Raw genomic sequence first — 16,965 nt, forward strand, 5'->3', positions numbered from 1 at the left:
ATTCACTCCGATTTGAGCAGAAAACGAAAGAACACAGAGATTACGAGTTCAGCACCGAGAGAACTCGGTGCCTACGTCTCGGGAAGAGGATCAGCGTTCTACTAGGGTTACAAGAAAAGCACCACCGGGAACCGTCGGAAACGGCACCGGAAAATACAGCAGAGAAAACACTCGCCGCAAGAGAGAGAAGAGAGAGAGACGAAATACAAAACTGAGCCCTTCTGAAACAAACCCTAGGTCATGTAAATGACCTCGCACAATGACTCTTTTGCCCTTCCGTCCTCCGAACCTTCTGTCTCCAAACGAGGCTTTCAAAACCTCCACTTCGTACGGAGTCTTTTGCTGAAGATATCAACAATCATTTTAATGTCTAATTTTTATTATTCAAAGTTATATCTATTAGAAATTAAAACAAAAATTTAAACATTATCATGAATCGATGAATTTAAATATGATAATTGAATTTAAAATTGAAATATATATATATCAGTATTTGGATAATTAAATTTAAATTTGAGATATTATACTCTTGTGAAACATTTTTCTTTTTGATCATATGCTAATCAAGATAGTTTTTTAATTAACTAAGCTAAATTAAATGGGTTTATTGGGGGCTCGTGGATTTCGTGGGTAAACTCAATCCATTAAATTATCATTGTTAAGTTGTTTTAACCCAACCTATTAATTTATTTAACCCATTTGGATTGGATTTAGTTGAGTTGGGCAACCCAAATTGCCATCACTAGTGTTATTTTGTTTTACATTTTGTTTGGTTATTTTTATATTTTCTGTTTTGAATATCTCAACCAAAATCTTTAAATCCTAATGAATAATAATATTATTTGATTTTGTTTTTGTCCCTGAAATTGTAAAGTAATAATATGAAAACTTATGGTAAATAAGAGGTTTTAGATAAGTGGAAAAAAAATAGAGGTTGGAGTGTTTGAGAAACTACAAATTATAAGTGTTTAAAAATAATATTATGTGAAAATATTGTAGGCAAATGCTGATTACAGGATGACGAAACTGAATTCTAGACCATTAAACGGCGATGCTTCTAAATTAATTGTCTAATCAACTAATTGCTTATTTAATCACGATTTAATATACTAATCATAAGATTAGGTGGTGAGATTTTGGTGCTCCACCACTTTTGTCCCCATAAATATTTTGGGGTGGCAGAAATTACAAAATAGATTTTGTTGAACAAAATATTTCCAATTCACTTAAAAAAAAGTATTATTAATATTCTCTCTCGATTAAAATTTGTAATAACTGCTTTCGATTATCAAACGTTCGATATTTACTTCTCATTGATTGTTTTATTGCATATATGTAGAATAAAAAATAAATTTGTGTTCTTCAAAATTTTAGAAATTAAATTAAAAATAAAAAGTCCTAAGGATATTCAATAATCAAGGTGGCGGCTGGATATGGGCCACTGACCCTCAAAGGACACTATCTTGGCCTTTCATGCACACCTTTGGACCACCAAATATCACATAAAAATTAAATAATTAATTACAGAACTAAATTATATGGTTTTCGTTAGGCAATTTTTTATTTGATTTTCCAATCATATTATTTCCCTTACTAAAATCCACACTAAGTGGTTGATTTGTTAATTCAGTCTACCCCAAATTTGATTAAGACAGATATATTCCAATTGTAAAAATAATTTCTTAAACGGTTTAGTTGGATTGGGTTTTTAGAAATTAAATCATGAAAAGTGTTCCTACTTTTTTGGCAAAGAAAAATCGATTTGCCTTAAGAATATATCATGAATAAACTCAAAACATATTTAAATGTAAAATAAATATAATATTTTGTAAAAAATCTAATAATAATTATATAAAAATAAAATAAACATATTTCTCCAAATTTTTAGGAAAATAAATTATAATATGCCGTACTCGATGATTTTGTGTATTTAAAAAGTTTAATATGTGTGTGTGTATATATATATACAGTGGCGGATCCACTCGTTAGAGAGTGGGGGCACGTGCCCCCAGTGAAATTAGAAAAAATATAAATTGTTTTATAAATTTAACAAAAAAAAAATTATTATGGGTTTTAATTATCTTCACTTTGGACTTATATAATTAATTGTAAAAAAACACAAAAAGATGTGGTTACAAAACCAAAGAAACTATAAAAAAAAGTCTCAGCCGGTTCACCTATTTATTTGGGTTCTCGTATTGGTCAACTAGAGAGAGAGAGAGAGAGAGAGAGAGAGAGAGAGAGAGAGAGATGTTGATAGAGAGACGTCGCCGTCATCCGTACAAGCCACCGTGGTGGACATGGAGATGTAAGAGAAAAGGATCTGCCGTTTAGTTCTCTCCGACAAGGAATGCTTGTCGTCTCCGGTCTGCTCAAAGGGCGAGCAGTGTGTGCTCACTTCTCGTTGTCTGTCATTTATATGTTTATGCTTCTGTTTTCTATGTATAATAGAATTCTTATTTTTGGTTTAAAAAATGTGTTAATGAGCTTTTGTTTGCTCTATGGAACGTTCTTTTCTTTTTGTTATCAAGATCGACCGGTCGATTTTCATAGATATTATCTAATATACACCCTTGTATGAATTTGATATAAGAAATGTTTTCTAATCGTTATATAATAATCATAGTTCGAATTCGAGAGACATCATGAATACCAATGATTAAATCGCTATATAATTGATTTCCCTAATAAAAAAAACTGCGTGAAAAAGTTAGGCTAAGCAAAATTATTTGGCGTATTTATATGTAGAACTAAACTAGTGTGGGAAACCTCAAATTATAAGAAATTTACAATCTTTATTTTTTCTGTTTATGCAGAATAACATATATTGCATATCATATGTAAACATTTCCATTATTCATATAACATTAAACTTTGGGAATTAAATTCTATGATCATCACATATTGTCCAAGTCCAATGCCGAACATATTTTATATAACGGTGTCAATTTAGGTTTGAGATCCGAATTCCGATCCATACGGTCCGAAAATTAGTGGGCTTTGGATATAAATTTCCTAATCTGAAAACCCAATATTTTAAAAAAAGAAAAAAAAAGAAAAAAAAATAAGATTTACAAAGAGAATTATGTGGACCGGTCCGGTCCGACCCGATTTGAATCCGAAATATATAGGATTGGACATTGGCCTGAAAAAATCTGACCCGAACCCGAAATCTTTATACCGAGTGCAGACTCGGACCGGGTCAGATCGGCCGGACCGCTCCGATTGACACCCCTAATTTTATATACAATTTATGCGTTTATGGATTTCTTGAAAAAAAAAATTCGAAAAACAACTGAAATTACAAATTACATCAATAACCCTTCATAAATCAAATCTTAACCCGAAATCCCAAAGGGCAAAAACAAAAAGGGCACTAAGACAAGAGTCTCTGAAGCTGAAAAGGTTCCCGAGATGCAGGAACATAAACTTATCCAAAGCCATGTTCCACAGAATCTCGCGGGAAAATGTTTTCCGATCAAGCTTTCAGTGACAGATCGGATCACTCGAAAGCAAGTTTGGTATCGAACTGCTCAAACACATAGCGAAAGCCTGAAAAGCAGACAAAGGATTCTTGAAATCCATTGTGAACATGCCCTTCTCCACTTTCCCGAACCGCAATATATGATCTTGTCTCGATCGGACTGTCCCGCCGGCGGCTGATTCACGGCGGCGATAAATGGGAAATTCTTGACGGAAGCAACCGATAAAGCCTTCGATGGTTCACCTCTTTTAATAGGGAAATGCAAGCTGACCCCTTCGCGTTTTGTCTCTTTACAAAATTATGTGGAATATATATAGAGATTGTAAGACGGTAAAAAAATTTAAAAATAATAAACTAGAAACCCTCGAAGTTGTCTTCCATAATTTATTGTAATAAAATTTCACGAATATTCTAAAAATTTACAAAACAAGTTGCAAATAAAGAATTGATGGGTTTTATGAACAACTTGTATTGGGCTTCAACTATAAATACGGACCATTTGATGGGTTCGGACGTATCCGAGTTCCCCAAAAGGATTCGATTCCGTCCAACTTTCGTGAAAGTCCAAATCATTTAAATTAAAATTCGAACCGGTTATTATTTTACGAAGGGATGTACAAAATGGGCTCGATTCGGACCAACTCGAGCTCATTAATTTCGAATTCGGCAGTCTATCTCGTCTTTTAATCGAATTTAAAATAGTTAATCTAAACGGATTTTTATAAGACAAATATTATGAACCTATTCGCGAGTTCAAATATATAAAATAAATCCAACCGAATATTATTTAATAATAATAATGTCTTTTGAGGGCACCGGAATAAAGTATTTTCAATATTTCGAGAAGATGCCATCAAAGTTCACATGGCATGTAGGTAAAAAGAAACGCACAACGGTCCACGTGGACAGCTGACAGAATCCTATGTGGCAGATATCTGATTAAGTCAGATGGCGCAGCTATTATGTGACACGTCAGCTTAGGCTCTTCACCACTCTAAATTATACTCCCTTAAAAAAACATCGTATCAATTTGGGTTTCGCAAGTTGAATACGATAATCTTGCAACACACATATTTTTGTGTATATGGTGAAAATAGAATCCAACACACACACACACGCGTGTGTGTGTATATATCACACGCATCATATATACATTTGTCCATGTACATGCACGTGGACATTCGAGGGATCGTAGCCTTCACTCTACTGTACAAAGACGCACACATCATGTGTATATGCACATACTGTCTGTCTACGTGCATGCATACATACGTATAAAGGGGTCAAGTGGGCTTCGTGGGCTTCGCTTTACAGAGCCATAAGTAGTGCCTTAGTGGCAATGCATCTGAATCCATCCAATCATAACAAGCGCTTTTTAATATAATATATATTATATTATATTATATTATCATATATATTATAAATATATATATATATATATATATTATATGAATAGAGCAAAAAATAGGAGAAAAAACAATATCACAAGCGGAAAAAAGGGGGGGGGGAAGACGAGTTTGGTCTCTCAAGACAAAAAACAAACTAAGAGTGAGATTGTCCATTTTCCTACATTATTTTGTTACAACTTTGATGTTTAAGAAATAAAAAAACATAGACACAGATCGGAAGAGACACAACTAAAATGTGATTTTGTTTTTACTTATTGGCATATCTAAAATGTGATTTTGATTCTGTTTATATACATGGATCTCACGATTATAAATCAATGGGTTTCATTGGGCTGGTTAGATTCGTTTTTTTTAAAAAAAAAAAAGTTTAACAGTTGTAAAAATGTACGAACACATTGGTTCGGAAACACCTTTACTTGTTGGCATCCTCAATGTCGTAATTTAAAAAAAAAAAACATGAAAAATGTTCACAATCCGTACAGAAAATGTGAAACATAAAATAAATAATATAACTGTTACAATCCTCATTAATGACATGGAAGCTTTTTTAATAATTAATACAATCAAGCCGTAAAAATTAGACCAAGTAAATTCAACTCGAGTTCGAATTAATCAGTTTATTGAATGCCACGTAACCCATATTAAAACCAGTTAAATGAATTATTTAAAAACATATATAAATTTAATTAGATTAATTTTTAACTTGAAATTATTTATTATATCATTAAAATAGAGGGAATATTTCGTATGTAAATATACATATATAATTGCATCAATAATGAAAAAATATATTATATTAATGGTACGTCTACATATGCGGGCTACAGTGTATAGACAGGTTAATCTTCATTGACATGATATGTTCAGAAACCACCGGTTAGCTTTCGAATAAAATAAAATCGAAATTATTTATTTTGTTTGGCTAAGAAACAATTATTTAAGTGAAAATAAATAACATTATTAGTATCCACCGGGATTTTTCAATATCATTTAATATGGTAGGTCACGAGCTAACCAGATTAAGTCACTACTAGCTTTATCTCATAAATGCTTGACAACATCCGCCTAATAACAAATTATAACTTTGACATTTCTCTAATCACCGAGTGTAATTCAACATCATTATTCATCGACGTCACATACCGAAACTCCAACCATATATTAACAATTCGTTCTGAATTTTTTTCATACCACTATTCACTACTATATACGTGTACTTACAGTTTTCAAGATTTTATTTTTCGACCGTTTCTTCATTTTAATTAGAATTAGGTGCCGAAATACATAAACGGTTAGAGGTGTAAATGCCCAATTACTCTGTTATGCATACGTACATAGGCATACATGATACATTGCATATATATGATACTGTTTTCTAATAATCACTCGTTCATATATATATGCCCTTCAACACTTTTTTATATGATATACGGTCTTCAATACGGATTATAAATAAATTTCATTTTTTTTATATGTTCGGGGCATTATGCTAGCAAACCCAAATGTAAAGCGATCGGACTGTAAATCCCAAAAAATATATATATACGTAAAGTAGGCAAAAGAACATGTTCATATATATATATATATATATAGTGGAGGGCATTTTGGGGATATAATTTATAAATGTGACATGAAACAAGGCAACCAACATGAGATAAGGGTTGATTACAAAGACGTGTGCGTTAGGGTTAAGAAAGGAATAATAATAATGCATGTGTGATTAGTGATGAGCTTTTTTTGCATGATTAGAGAGGTCAATGCCTTCACGTTAGGGTTACAAAGGTAAATCGACACTCGGATGTTTATTAGCCAAATGTGACATTTACAATTTAATTTGAAAATACCAAAGATATGGACCCCACATGGCCCCGAGCACCGTAACGTATATCTGCAGCTGTTCTTGTTGATTATATTTGATTTTCTACCCCTTTTAATCATTTTTTTTTATGAAAAGCCTACATAATGATGCCAATCATTTAAATTTTATTCTAATATTCTTAGGCTTCTCCACAGCTCATATGATATTTTATTCTGTGATTCTTTAGATACACAATATATATATATATATACACACACACATATGTATATTATATGGTGACAAAAAAAATATATTAGAAAATTGGTTTCTACCCCCCAAAAAAAAAGAAGAAGACGAGTTATAGCTAGCAAAACTAATTTGAGAAATTATTAATAATATCATATTCTTTTTGGGACTATTATATTTCCTTTTTCCCTATTAATGCGTAAGCGTCACAACAAATTTTTTTTTTAATCACAGCCTCACAAATATTTCTTACTTATATGCCATGCATGTGAAGATTCCCAAATTAAAAAGTAGACACAAAGTCAGGAAAAAAAAAATCTCCATTTTTATTTATTTTTTTAAATAAAAAGTATTTATATGATATATATATGATATGTACATACACATATATTATATTTATAGATAGATAAACGAACCGTCCCATCCGATTAAATACCCCCAAGATAAAACCACAGTAGAAGAAAAAAGAGGGGAGAAATTCAACCTCACATCTCTTTTCATCCTTCTTTGTGTTTATCGAACGCTTGAATCGAAATTGGCATGTACATGTATATATGTTGGGGGATTCCGGCGAAGTGCTAGAGAGCTCCGCTGTGGCAGCCTCCGCCGGAGGGGAAGAGAAGGATGTGAAGTTGGAGGATTCCGGCGAGAGAGCCACCGTAGGCGGCGGAGGAAACCGGTGGCCTCGGTCAGAGACTTTGGCCCTCTTGAGGATACGCTCGGAGATGGAGTTGGCTTTTCGTGACTCAAATCTTAAAGCTCCCTTATGGGAACAAATCTCGAGGTTTATTTCATTCCTTCTCAAAACTATATAAATTTATATACACACAAATACATACACACATATATATATATATGTCTGTCTGTATGTATGTATTGACCTTGCTTTGTTGTCTTGATGTGTTTTTTCCTCTCGGATCTTAAGCATAATAATTTTTTAAAAAGAATAATAATTGTCTAAATTACTATGCCATACGTATATATATAGTATAATCATGTGTTTATGAACATATGTATATATTCCTTGTGAAATCTGTTTTTGGGCAATTAATCCTATTGGGGTCAACACATCCCCAAGGCTTTTGTGTTCAAATATAATAATGAATGCATCTGTCTAACAACTATTTCATACAGATTCCTAGAAAATCATACGTATATATATATATATGTATACATATACATATGTATCTATGTACGTATGTATACGTGTCTCATGGGTTATTTATGAACGATGATCAGGAAAATGAGGGAGCTTGGTTTCAGGAGAAGTGCCAAGAAATGCAAGGAGAAATTCGAGAACGTGTATAAATACCACAAGCGTACCAAAGAAGGCCGGTCCGGTAAACGCGAAGGCAAAACCTACCAGTTCTCCGACGAATTGGAAGCTTTCGAGAATATCCATCACTATCCAACCGAACCGAAATCTCGACCAGTAAAACCGCCTACGACCACGACCACGACCACCGCTGCTTCCATTGTTCCATGGATTAGTAGTAGCAACCCATCAAGTGGTACCAACCCTACCTTGTTCACCAAGCAACAGCCTACACCGCCTTTTGTTTTGAATCACAGTGCTCATACAGTACTTGGTTCTGGTCATAAATTAACGAACCCTTATAATTTCGCAAGAAATGTTCCGTCCTTAAATCTTTTCTCGAGCTCGACGTCTTCTTCTACCGCTTCCGAGGAGGAGGAGGAGGAGGAGGAGGGGAAGAGGCCGAGGAAGAGGAGGAGATACTGGAAGGGATTACTCAAGAGGTTGACGAATGATTTGATGGAGAAGCAAGAGGAAATGCAGAAGAGGTTCTTGGAGACATTGGAGAAGCGCGAGAAGGAGAGAATCGAGAGAGAGCAAGCATGGAGGGTCCAAGAAACGGCGAGAATCAACAGAGAATACGAAATAATTGCCCACGAGAGATCTGCTTCCGCAGCTAAAGATACAGCCATAATTTCCTTCTTACAAAAAGTGTCCGGACAGCAACAACAACAGCAGCAGCTACAGAAGCAGAACCATACGCAACAACAAACTCGGGAAGACCATTCAATAGCATTTCTAAATGACCAAAAACATGAAACAAGGATAGTGGAAGCAGCAAGCAAGACGAGCAATAGCGATTCAAGCTATATGTTATCTCCGTAAATAGTTTGATTTTTTTTGGTAGCGTAAACAATGTGGTGAAGCTTTGTAGCTTTCACTGCTTCAATATTGTGTTCATAATCTTGTCTCACGAAATGCCTCTCTGCCTTTTTCGTGCGTTTAATCATATTCCGAGCCTCCCTTCCAGACGTCGTGTCCTGCATGCTCATCAAAATCATTTTTAAGGGTTGCACCGAATTTCAAATTATCAGTAAATGTATCCCAAATGAATGAGTCGTGCTAAAGGGCTGAACATGTGGAGTGAAACGAAAGGGATCAAAGGTACGTAAGGACCGAACACACACCTTGAGCACGGATCGTGTTGATCTCTGGTCCCTTCAGTTCTGTCCCTTCGTCAACCAGCAATGAAATCCCAGCCGATGTTATATGGAACGGGAAGGCAAGTGGTGGAGACATGGGGGACTTCGCAACTTTGATCATTCTCTGACCTGTGAAAGGAGGAAAAACATTGTGTTCAATCTCTTCGATTCCAACTTCCTTTGCATGATATTGTGAAACTTACCCGAATTGGCTTCAAGAACCAGCCGGATGGTCACAGAATGTGCCCAGTTAACACCTAATGCAGCAACGAGATGAGCATCGTATGTCCTCGTGAGGTCCCGAAAACCATCCACCTGTTGAGCTGGCAAAAATATGATCATCGCTAAATGGGAATTAACTAGAAGTGAATGTTTTAATTGATCGTATCAAAATATGCTTCCAGTCTTTGTGCCTGTACCTTGGAAAGAATACTGGCTAGTTTCGTCACGGTTTTGAGATCTAACTTGATTTGTCACCACAACAGGTATCCGAGAAAATTCAGCAAGCGATCTAAAGACGTCAGAGAACTAGTGTCAATGAGAACAGATGAGAAGATGATCTCATGATAAATTTCTGACAGAGCTGACAAGAGGCTGCAGTTCACACTTTAAGAAAGAAATGTGCCAACCCAACTGATGCTGTCTCCGAGCTCCTGGCTCGTTTTCACTGAAAAGAAGCCACTTGAATTGAATCAGAAGAATAAAAGCCCAAAAAAGAAAGACTTGTTACTAATCGGAGAATGGGAATAAGAATGAAAAAAAAAAGTTAGACTAACCCTGAAAGAAGAGCCGCCATACTATCAATCACTAGAAGTTTCACTTGATTTTGAAGGAGTGAAACCTTGAGTTCCTGGATACTGGTCATTAAAGAAACTATGTATAACTACAGCATGGTGAAATTTCCTAGCTTAATATTTGCTAATTCTTTAAACATCTACGGATGATATTATACTTATATATGCATATAATTATAAATCAAAACCGCTCAAGGTTGGTCACTACAATTTAAATGCCAAGGACCAAATTGAGGGCCAGCTTCATTATAACAATAACACTGGCAGTTTTCTTAGTAGTGCGTGCATTTCAATATTTCCTCCAAGACTACGCTGACAAAGCAAAGGCTAATATTTTACAGACCTTTGAGTGAAGTCAGACAATGACGTTGGTCGCAAAACAAGGATTCTTCCAGCCATCTGCTCTGTGCAAGGTTAGGTAAGGGATGGCGAATATGGTAAGAATTTTACCAGATCAAAGACATGAATATGGAATAAACTTGATAACCCTTCCACAACCTCTTGTGCCATTCGTTTGAGGTGAAATACTTCAGGGAAACTTTTCAGTCCAATCTCAATCATCCTGAAAAAATGTTTCAATTCTACCTCGCTGCTGAGTATCAGTCCAGAACATATGAGACATACCATGGGAACAAGAATCAATTTACCTTCTTGAACTGAATTTAGATTCCACATCAATGTAAACCACTTGGCCGTCTAGTCCTCCATAATTTGTCGGCAATGAGGCTGATAGCGCTAGTTTCATACAAAACTGCATAGCAGAACAGAACCGTTGTCGTACGTAAACATACTAAGATTTTTATGGTAAAACTCTGAAAGTGAATGCACAGAGTACATAATTACAGAACAGATATAGACACGGCTCACTAACAATTTGTGGGACAAAATTCACTGAACCAAGATGATATCTAATTCTAATCCTAGCATTATGACGCTGTTGATGTGTCTGCCGATTTTTGGTGTCACCAATCTCTAGATGTAACTGAACAAGGAAAAGGTATACAGCAGCTACCTGTGATTTTCCGATACCAGATGGGCCAACTAACTCTGTTAAAACGCCAAAAGGTATTCCACCGCATAAGGCTTCATCCAGTCCCTTCAAACGGGTAGGAAGATGACCTGAAAAGTGTTCATTTTCAAGTTTTTGCTGCAGCAGGAACCGAGCCTTTAAACAAATAGATAGCATGTCTCAGGCCATATGCAGCGGAACACTCGGGAGACTAGGAACAGGACACGATGTAAAGGCGCTTACAGATCGGCACGGTGGCGAAACAGCTTCGCTGATGAGTGCAACCGACGATCTTATCTCTGCCAATCCAACATCCAGCAACTCCATTAGCTCAAATTCTGTCATCGACAACGCATCCTGGATCAAGAGTATATATCTAAGAGTCACTGTCCTAATAATTCTTCGACAACCTGTGAATCTCTCATTTTTAATACCGGAACACCCAATCCTAACCCTAAAGAACAAACTAGCAAAACCCTAACAAAATTGCCTAGCAATTCACAATTGAGTAACACCATTAAACATTAAACCTTAACTAGCCAGAATTTCTACGAATCATAAACAGAAATGGAAGCCCTAGTCAACGATATAGAGGCATGCACGCAAAAAGTTAGAAAGGTCTTGTCCGCCAAAATGACGAAACATAAAATCCACGGGAAATAATTGCACATCAAGTCGTCGGAACAAAGCTACAAACTAAAGTTACATTCCGACATTGAAAACGACAGCACACGAATCACGCGAAGACCGACCGAGCGACCGACGCCGCTGATGATACCTTGGCAGTTACGATGTTTCGAGCGGCAAATTTGTTAGCAATCGATTTGTGAAGGCCCATCTCCACAATAAGCTTGTTAGCCATCTCAGCATTCGAAGTCGGAAATCTTCCTCCACCTTCTCCGGCGAGACGTCTCTACTTACTTTCCCGCCTGATATCTTAGGGTTCGAACGCGTTTCGAACCGGGGCAATTGCAGAAATGCCCTTAAATGATACATCTCACTTCAAGTGATCCCCTTCCTCAGAAAAAAAAAAAAACGCCAACATCACTCGTACCCTTATAAATGTAGATTCTCAATAATACCCTTTAATTATTTATATAATTATAATATATAAAAATAAATAAATAGAGATCTACTTTTCCGTTTTCTCTCTCTTCATTGCCGTTGTTTCCCGCCTGGCTTCGACATCGCGTTCTCTCTCTTCAATTTCTCTCATTCTCTCTCTCCTTCTCTCTGTTCGAGCTTCTCTTCTCCAGCGCATTTTTGTGGGCAAATTTACTGTAAAAGCAACTGAAATCTCCAAGAATCTCATCCAACAAGCGTAGATCTCGTTAATAGGTAAGTCTTTTTTTTTAACACACGAATTGATAGAAAACTGGACCAAGTCCTCGTTAAAGTATGATAGGGATTTACGTGAACGTGATATGCAATTTCTTCTATAAAAGTATACTATATAGTTTTTATCATGGCATGATCTTATAACTAGCAAGATAAATTCATGGACCCACTTTTCAATCTATCGTTTTCTATCAAGCAAGATATACATATGGATTCTGTCATGACCGTCAATTCGTTTTAGTCATAAACTCAGCATCCATTCAAAGTGATTATATCTTCAATCTTTCTCTTATAGTAATTTCAAACAAAATATAGAAATAAAATACTCAATTCAATATTTTGATACAGAATATTTTTTTTTATAGAAAATGGTATGTAATAATATTATTTTTATAATATATAAAAATAAATAAATAGAGATCTACTTTTCCGTTTTCTCTCTCTTCATTGTCGTTGTTTCCCGCCTGGCTTCGACATCGCGTTCTCTCTCTTCAATTTCTCTCATTCTCTCTCTCCTTCTCTCTGTTCGAGCTTCTCTTCTCCAGCGCATTTTTGTGGGCAAATTTACTGTAAAAGCAACTGAAATCTCCAAGAATCTCATCCAACAAGCGTAGATCTCGTTAATAGGTAAGTCTTTTTTTTTAATCCGACATATATTTTGGGCATTTAGGGTTTATAGTTTTTCGTGTTAATATTTGATACATATGATATATATGAGTGAAATGTAACATATATATCAGTTAAACTGACCAAATTAATTCGTCAAATTGATGAAACTAGTCATATTCGTCCAACTGGTCCAACTCGTAGAAATGGTCAGACTCGTCAAACCGGTCATACTCCCTAATCTGGTCAAACTGGTCAAACTCGTCAAACTAGTAAAATTTATCTAACCAGTTTTATCATTTTGTGTTTATTTTGTACAGGCATAATGGATGCATGTGATGAAAAAATGACGATTATTTATTATAAGTCTAGTGGCAAGTGGACAATAAATGCGAGTGGGGATTATGAATGGGAAGGAAAAGTTAAAGATGCCAAGGGCGTGATATTCCTTTTTCCTCCGACAGATTTGACATACAAACATCTTGTTGATGAGTTATATTCTGATATGAAGGTGGACAAAGATAAAGCAAATATCCAGTTAAGTTATCTACCGATTATAAAAGGAAACAGTGAGCCGATATACATATCGAATGACAAGCAAGTGTTTATTTATCTCATGGACAAAATAAACGGAGGAAGAAGCATGCTTCACGTGGAGATTGAAACAGTAAATTTGAGAAGACAATGTGGACAAGAATTTGTTGTGCAATACATTCCGGATTCCGTTAGTGGTGTTGGTATTGGTGTTGGACCATATGGGGCTGTGCTTTATGCAGGTTATAATAACAATATGATTCAGAGTCCTGATTTCAAGAGTAAAGGTGCAAGTAATACGATACAACTTATAGATGATTCGGATGATGAGCATATTATTGTTCGAGGAGAAGATGAAATGAATGAAGAACATGCAAATATTTTAAAAGAGGGACATGCAATTGATATGGCATGTGGAACCAACAAAGTTGACTGTGGTGACGAAGATGGTGATGGTGAGAATAAGTTGGCTATGGTAGCTGTGGAGGACACATCGTTTTCTCTTTCAGTATTCAATTTTACGGATGGATTGAATATAAGTATTGGTTATGAGTTTGATAGTAAGGAAGCAGCTCAGGAATATGTACGGAAAGGCGCAGTTAAGGCTTGTTTCGGTTATGCTACAGTGAAATCTGACAAGAAGTTGTGGGAATTAAGATGCAAGTTTTATAAATCGGGCTGTGCTTGGAAGTTACGCATCGCAGCGATTCAGAATTCCGCGCGTTTTAGTGTAAGATCACATAATCCCGTTCATAGTTGCAGACCTGTATCTGAATCAGAAAAAGCTACAAAAGGTTCTGCGAAGTTGGTTAGAGATTACTTAAAGGAAGAGTATGCCGGTGCGCTTGAAACTCCCACAGCAAAAGAGATAGTAGAACGGGTGAAAGTCAAATACGGTGCGAGTGTATCATATATGATGGCATTGAGAGGAAAGCATAGTGCTGAAAATGAGATTCGTGGTAGTCATGTTGAACATTATAGTAGACTTCCTGGTTGGTTGCACATGTTGAGGGAAAGAAATCCTGGGACTATGGTGAGTCTTCATTTGGAAGATGATAAAAAAACTTTCAAATACCTCTTCATCGCCTTGGGTGCAACTATAAAAGGATGGAAATATATGCGGAAAGTGGTTGCTGTTGATGCAACATTTCTAACGAGCGAATATAAGGGAGCATTGATCGTGGCAACCGCCCAAGATGGTGATCATCACCAATATCCTCTAGCTTGGGGTGTGATAGATAGAGAGAAAGATGCTTCATGGTTGTGGTTTATGACAAGGTTAAGCGAAGTAATACCGGATGGTCCTGATGTAGTTGTGTTATCTGACCGACATAAAAGTATAATCAAAGCTGTGAGAGATGTATACAAGCAAGCGCAACACGGCTTTTGTGCAAGGCACATAGCACAGAATTTAAAAGTGCATGTTAACAGAGGCACAAGAAGAAAGGGTTCAAATGGTGAGACCGTCACTAAATTATTCTTTAAATGTGCAGCAGCCTACACGATCAATGAGTTTGAAGACCTGTACAATGATCTAAAGAGCAGGTATAATTCTTGTGATTCGTGTGATTGACTGGTGTGACCAGTTTGACTAGTGTTATTTATGAACTAATGTGAATATATGTCATTATGTGTAGATATCCCAAAGTGGCCGAGTACATGCAAAAGGAAGAACTTGCACCCGAGAAATGGGCAAGGTGTAAATTTAGGAGTGAAAGGTACAACTTGTTAACAACCAATGGGGCTGAATCGATCAACTCCGTACTGAAGAAGGCAAAAAAGTATCCATTGCTAGGTGTACTTGATATTTGTCTTGGAAAGACGGTGGAATGGTTCAACAAGCACAGGTTGGAAGCAGGTAGTGCTGATGAATCTCAAAAGTTAACACCATTTGTTTACAAAGAGTTACATGAACGTTACGAGAAGGCATGTACGTTTGACGTTCAAGAACTGAACTGTTTTACTGGTGAGTTTGAGGTAAGGGATGACAATGGTAGAAGATACTTTGTTAATCTTGGAGAAAGAACATGCGGTTGCAAAATGTTTGACGTGGATAGGTACCCTTGTAGTCACGCAATTGCAGCAGCACATATGATCGGAAAAGGCGATATGATATACGATCTATGTTCTGAATATTACATGCGAGAAACATGGCGCATGGCTTACCAAGAGACTGTGTATCCAGTTCCTGATTGTTGTGATTGGAACTTGCCATCGTTCATTGCAGATATAACGGTTTTACCGCCGATAGTGGAATGGGAAGGAAAAGTTAAAGATGCCAAGGGCGTGATATTCCTTTTTCCTCCGACAGATTTGACATACAAACATCTTGTTGATGAGTTATATTCTGATATGAAGGTGGACAAAGATAAAGCAAATATCCAGTTAAGTTATCTACCGATTATAAAAGGAAACAGTGAGCCGATATACATATCGAATGACAAGCAAGTGTTTATTTATCTCATGGACAAAATAAACGGAGGAAGAAGCATGCTTCACGTGGAGATTGAAACAGTAAATTTGAGAAGACAATGTGGACAAGAATTTGTTGTGCAATACATTCCGGATTCCGTTAGTGGTGTTGGTATTGGTGTTGGACCATATGGGGCTGTGCTTTATGCAGGTTATAATAACAATATGATTCAGAGTCCTGATTTCAAGAGTAAAGGTGCAAGTAATACGATACAACTTATAGATGATTCGGATGATGAGCATATTATTGTTCGAGGAGAAGATGAAATGAATGAAGAACATGCAAATATTTTAAAAGAGGGACATGCAATTGATATGGCATGTGGAACCAACAAAGTTGACTGTGGTGACGAAGATGGTGATGGTGAGAATAAGTTGGCTATGGTAGCTGTGGAGGACACATCGTTTTCTCTTTCAGTATTCAATTTTACGGATGGATTGAATATAAGTATTGGTTATGAGTTTGATAGTAAGGAAGCAGCTCAGGAATATGTACGGAAAGGCGCAGTTAAGGCTTGTTTCGGTTATGCTACAGTGAAATCTGACAAGAAGTTGTGGGAATTAAGATGCAAGTTTTATAAATCGGGCTGTGCTTGGAAGTTACGCATCGCAGCGATTCAGAATTCCGCGCGTTTTAGTGTAAGATCACATAATCCCGTTCATAGTTGCAGACCTGTATCTGAATCAGAAAAAGCTACAAAAGGTTCTGCGAAGTTGGTTAGAGATTACTTAAAGGAAGAGTATGCCGGTGCGCTTGAAACTCCCACAGCAAAAGAGATAGTAGAACGGGTGAAAGTCAAATACGGTGCGAGTGTATC

At 36.2% G+C, this 16,965-nt stretch overlaps 3 protein-coding genes across 5 annotated transcripts in view; 2 read left to right on the top strand and 1 right to left on the bottom strand.

The window, feature by feature from the left end:
- Positions 1 to 7,338: 7,338 nt before the first annotated feature.
- LOC104800035 (trihelix transcription factor GT-2-like) lies at positions 7,339 to 9,077 on the top strand. Its single transcript, XM_010522741.1, has 3 exons — positions 7,339 to 7,721; positions 8,177 to 8,570; positions 8,721 to 9,077. Exons 1-3 carry the CDS (start codon positions 7,492 to 7,494, stop codon positions 9,075 to 9,077), a joined length of 981 nt encoding a protein of 326 aa, XP_010521043.1. The 5' UTR covers positions 7,339 to 7,491.
- On the bottom strand, positions 9,077 to 12,155 carry LOC104800033 (DNA repair protein RAD51 homolog 2-like). Of its 3 annotated transcripts, none has more exons than XM_010522738.1 (12): positions 11,976 to 12,155; positions 11,441 to 11,554; positions 11,201 to 11,353; positions 10,836 to 10,939; positions 10,687 to 10,750; positions 10,532 to 10,587; positions 10,171 to 10,251; positions 10,002 to 10,061; positions 9,814 to 9,905; positions 9,598 to 9,717; positions 9,380 to 9,523; positions 9,077 to 9,232 (listed from the first exon to the last, which is right to left on the bottom strand). In XM_010522738.1, exons 1-12 carry the CDS (start codon positions 12,057 to 12,059, stop codon positions 9,195 to 9,197), a joined length of 1,110 nt encoding a protein of 369 aa, XP_010521040.1. In that variant the 5' UTR covers positions 12,060 to 12,155; the 3' UTR covers positions 9,077 to 9,194. The 3 variants fall into 3 exon arrangements, with proteins under 3 accessions (XP_010521040.1, XP_010521041.1, XP_010521042.1); XM_010522739.1 differs by having other exon boundaries at positions 11,441 to 11,535; positions 11,976 to 12,063; XM_010522740.1 differs by lacking the exon at positions 9,077 to 9,232 and having other exon boundaries at positions 9,431 to 9,523; positions 9,598 to 9,709.
- An 840-nt stretch (positions 12,156 to 12,995) lies between these two features.
- LOC104800036 overlaps positions 12,996 to 16,965 on the top strand; it is an 8,898-nt gene continuing 4,928 nt past the window's right edge. The window contains exons 1-3 of the mRNA XM_010522742.2: positions 12,996 to 13,162; positions 13,462 to 15,220; positions 15,313 to 16,936. Of these exons, the coding sequence (XP_010521044.1) occupies positions 13,467 to 15,220; positions 15,313 to 16,936 (3,378 nt within the window). The 5' untranslated portion in view covers positions 12,996 to 13,162; positions 13,462 to 13,466. The remainder of the gene's footprint in view (positions 13,163 to 13,461; positions 15,221 to 15,312; positions 16,937 to 16,965) is intronic.

Source organism: Tarenaya hassleriana, unplaced genomic scaffold (assembly GCF_000463585.1).
Source record: "Tarenaya hassleriana unplaced genomic scaffold, ASM46358v1 Cleome639, whole genome shotgun sequence".
NCBI classification, from domain to species: domain Eukaryota; kingdom Viridiplantae; phylum Streptophyta; class Magnoliopsida; order Brassicales; family Cleomaceae; genus Tarenaya; species Tarenaya hassleriana.

Coding starts and splice junctions, on each gene's coding strand:
- LOC104800033 (XM_010522738.1), bottom strand. CDS start 12,059: ATGGCTAACAAGCTTATTGTGGAGATGGGCCTTCACAAATCGATTGCT. Junction 9,906..10,001: donor TGGCACATTTCTTTCTTAAA/GTGTGAACTGCA, acceptor TGACGTCTTTAG/ATCGCTTGCTGAATTTTCTC. Junction 9,233..9,379: donor CAACACGATCCGTGCTCAAG/GTGTGTGTTCGG, acceptor ATGAGCATGCAG/GACACGACGTCTGGAAGGGA.
- LOC104800035 (XM_010522741.1), top strand. CDS start 7,492: ATGTTGGGGGATTCCGGCGAAGTGCTAGAGAGCTCCGCTGTGGCAGCC. Junction 7,722..8,176: donor TTATGGGAACAAATCTCGAG/GTTTATTTCATT, acceptor AACGATGATCAG/GAAAATGAGGGAGCTTGGTT. Junction 8,571..8,720: donor CTTATAATTTCGCAAGAAAT/GTTCCGTCCTTA, acceptor TTGATGGAGAAG/CAAGAGGAAATGCAGAAGAG.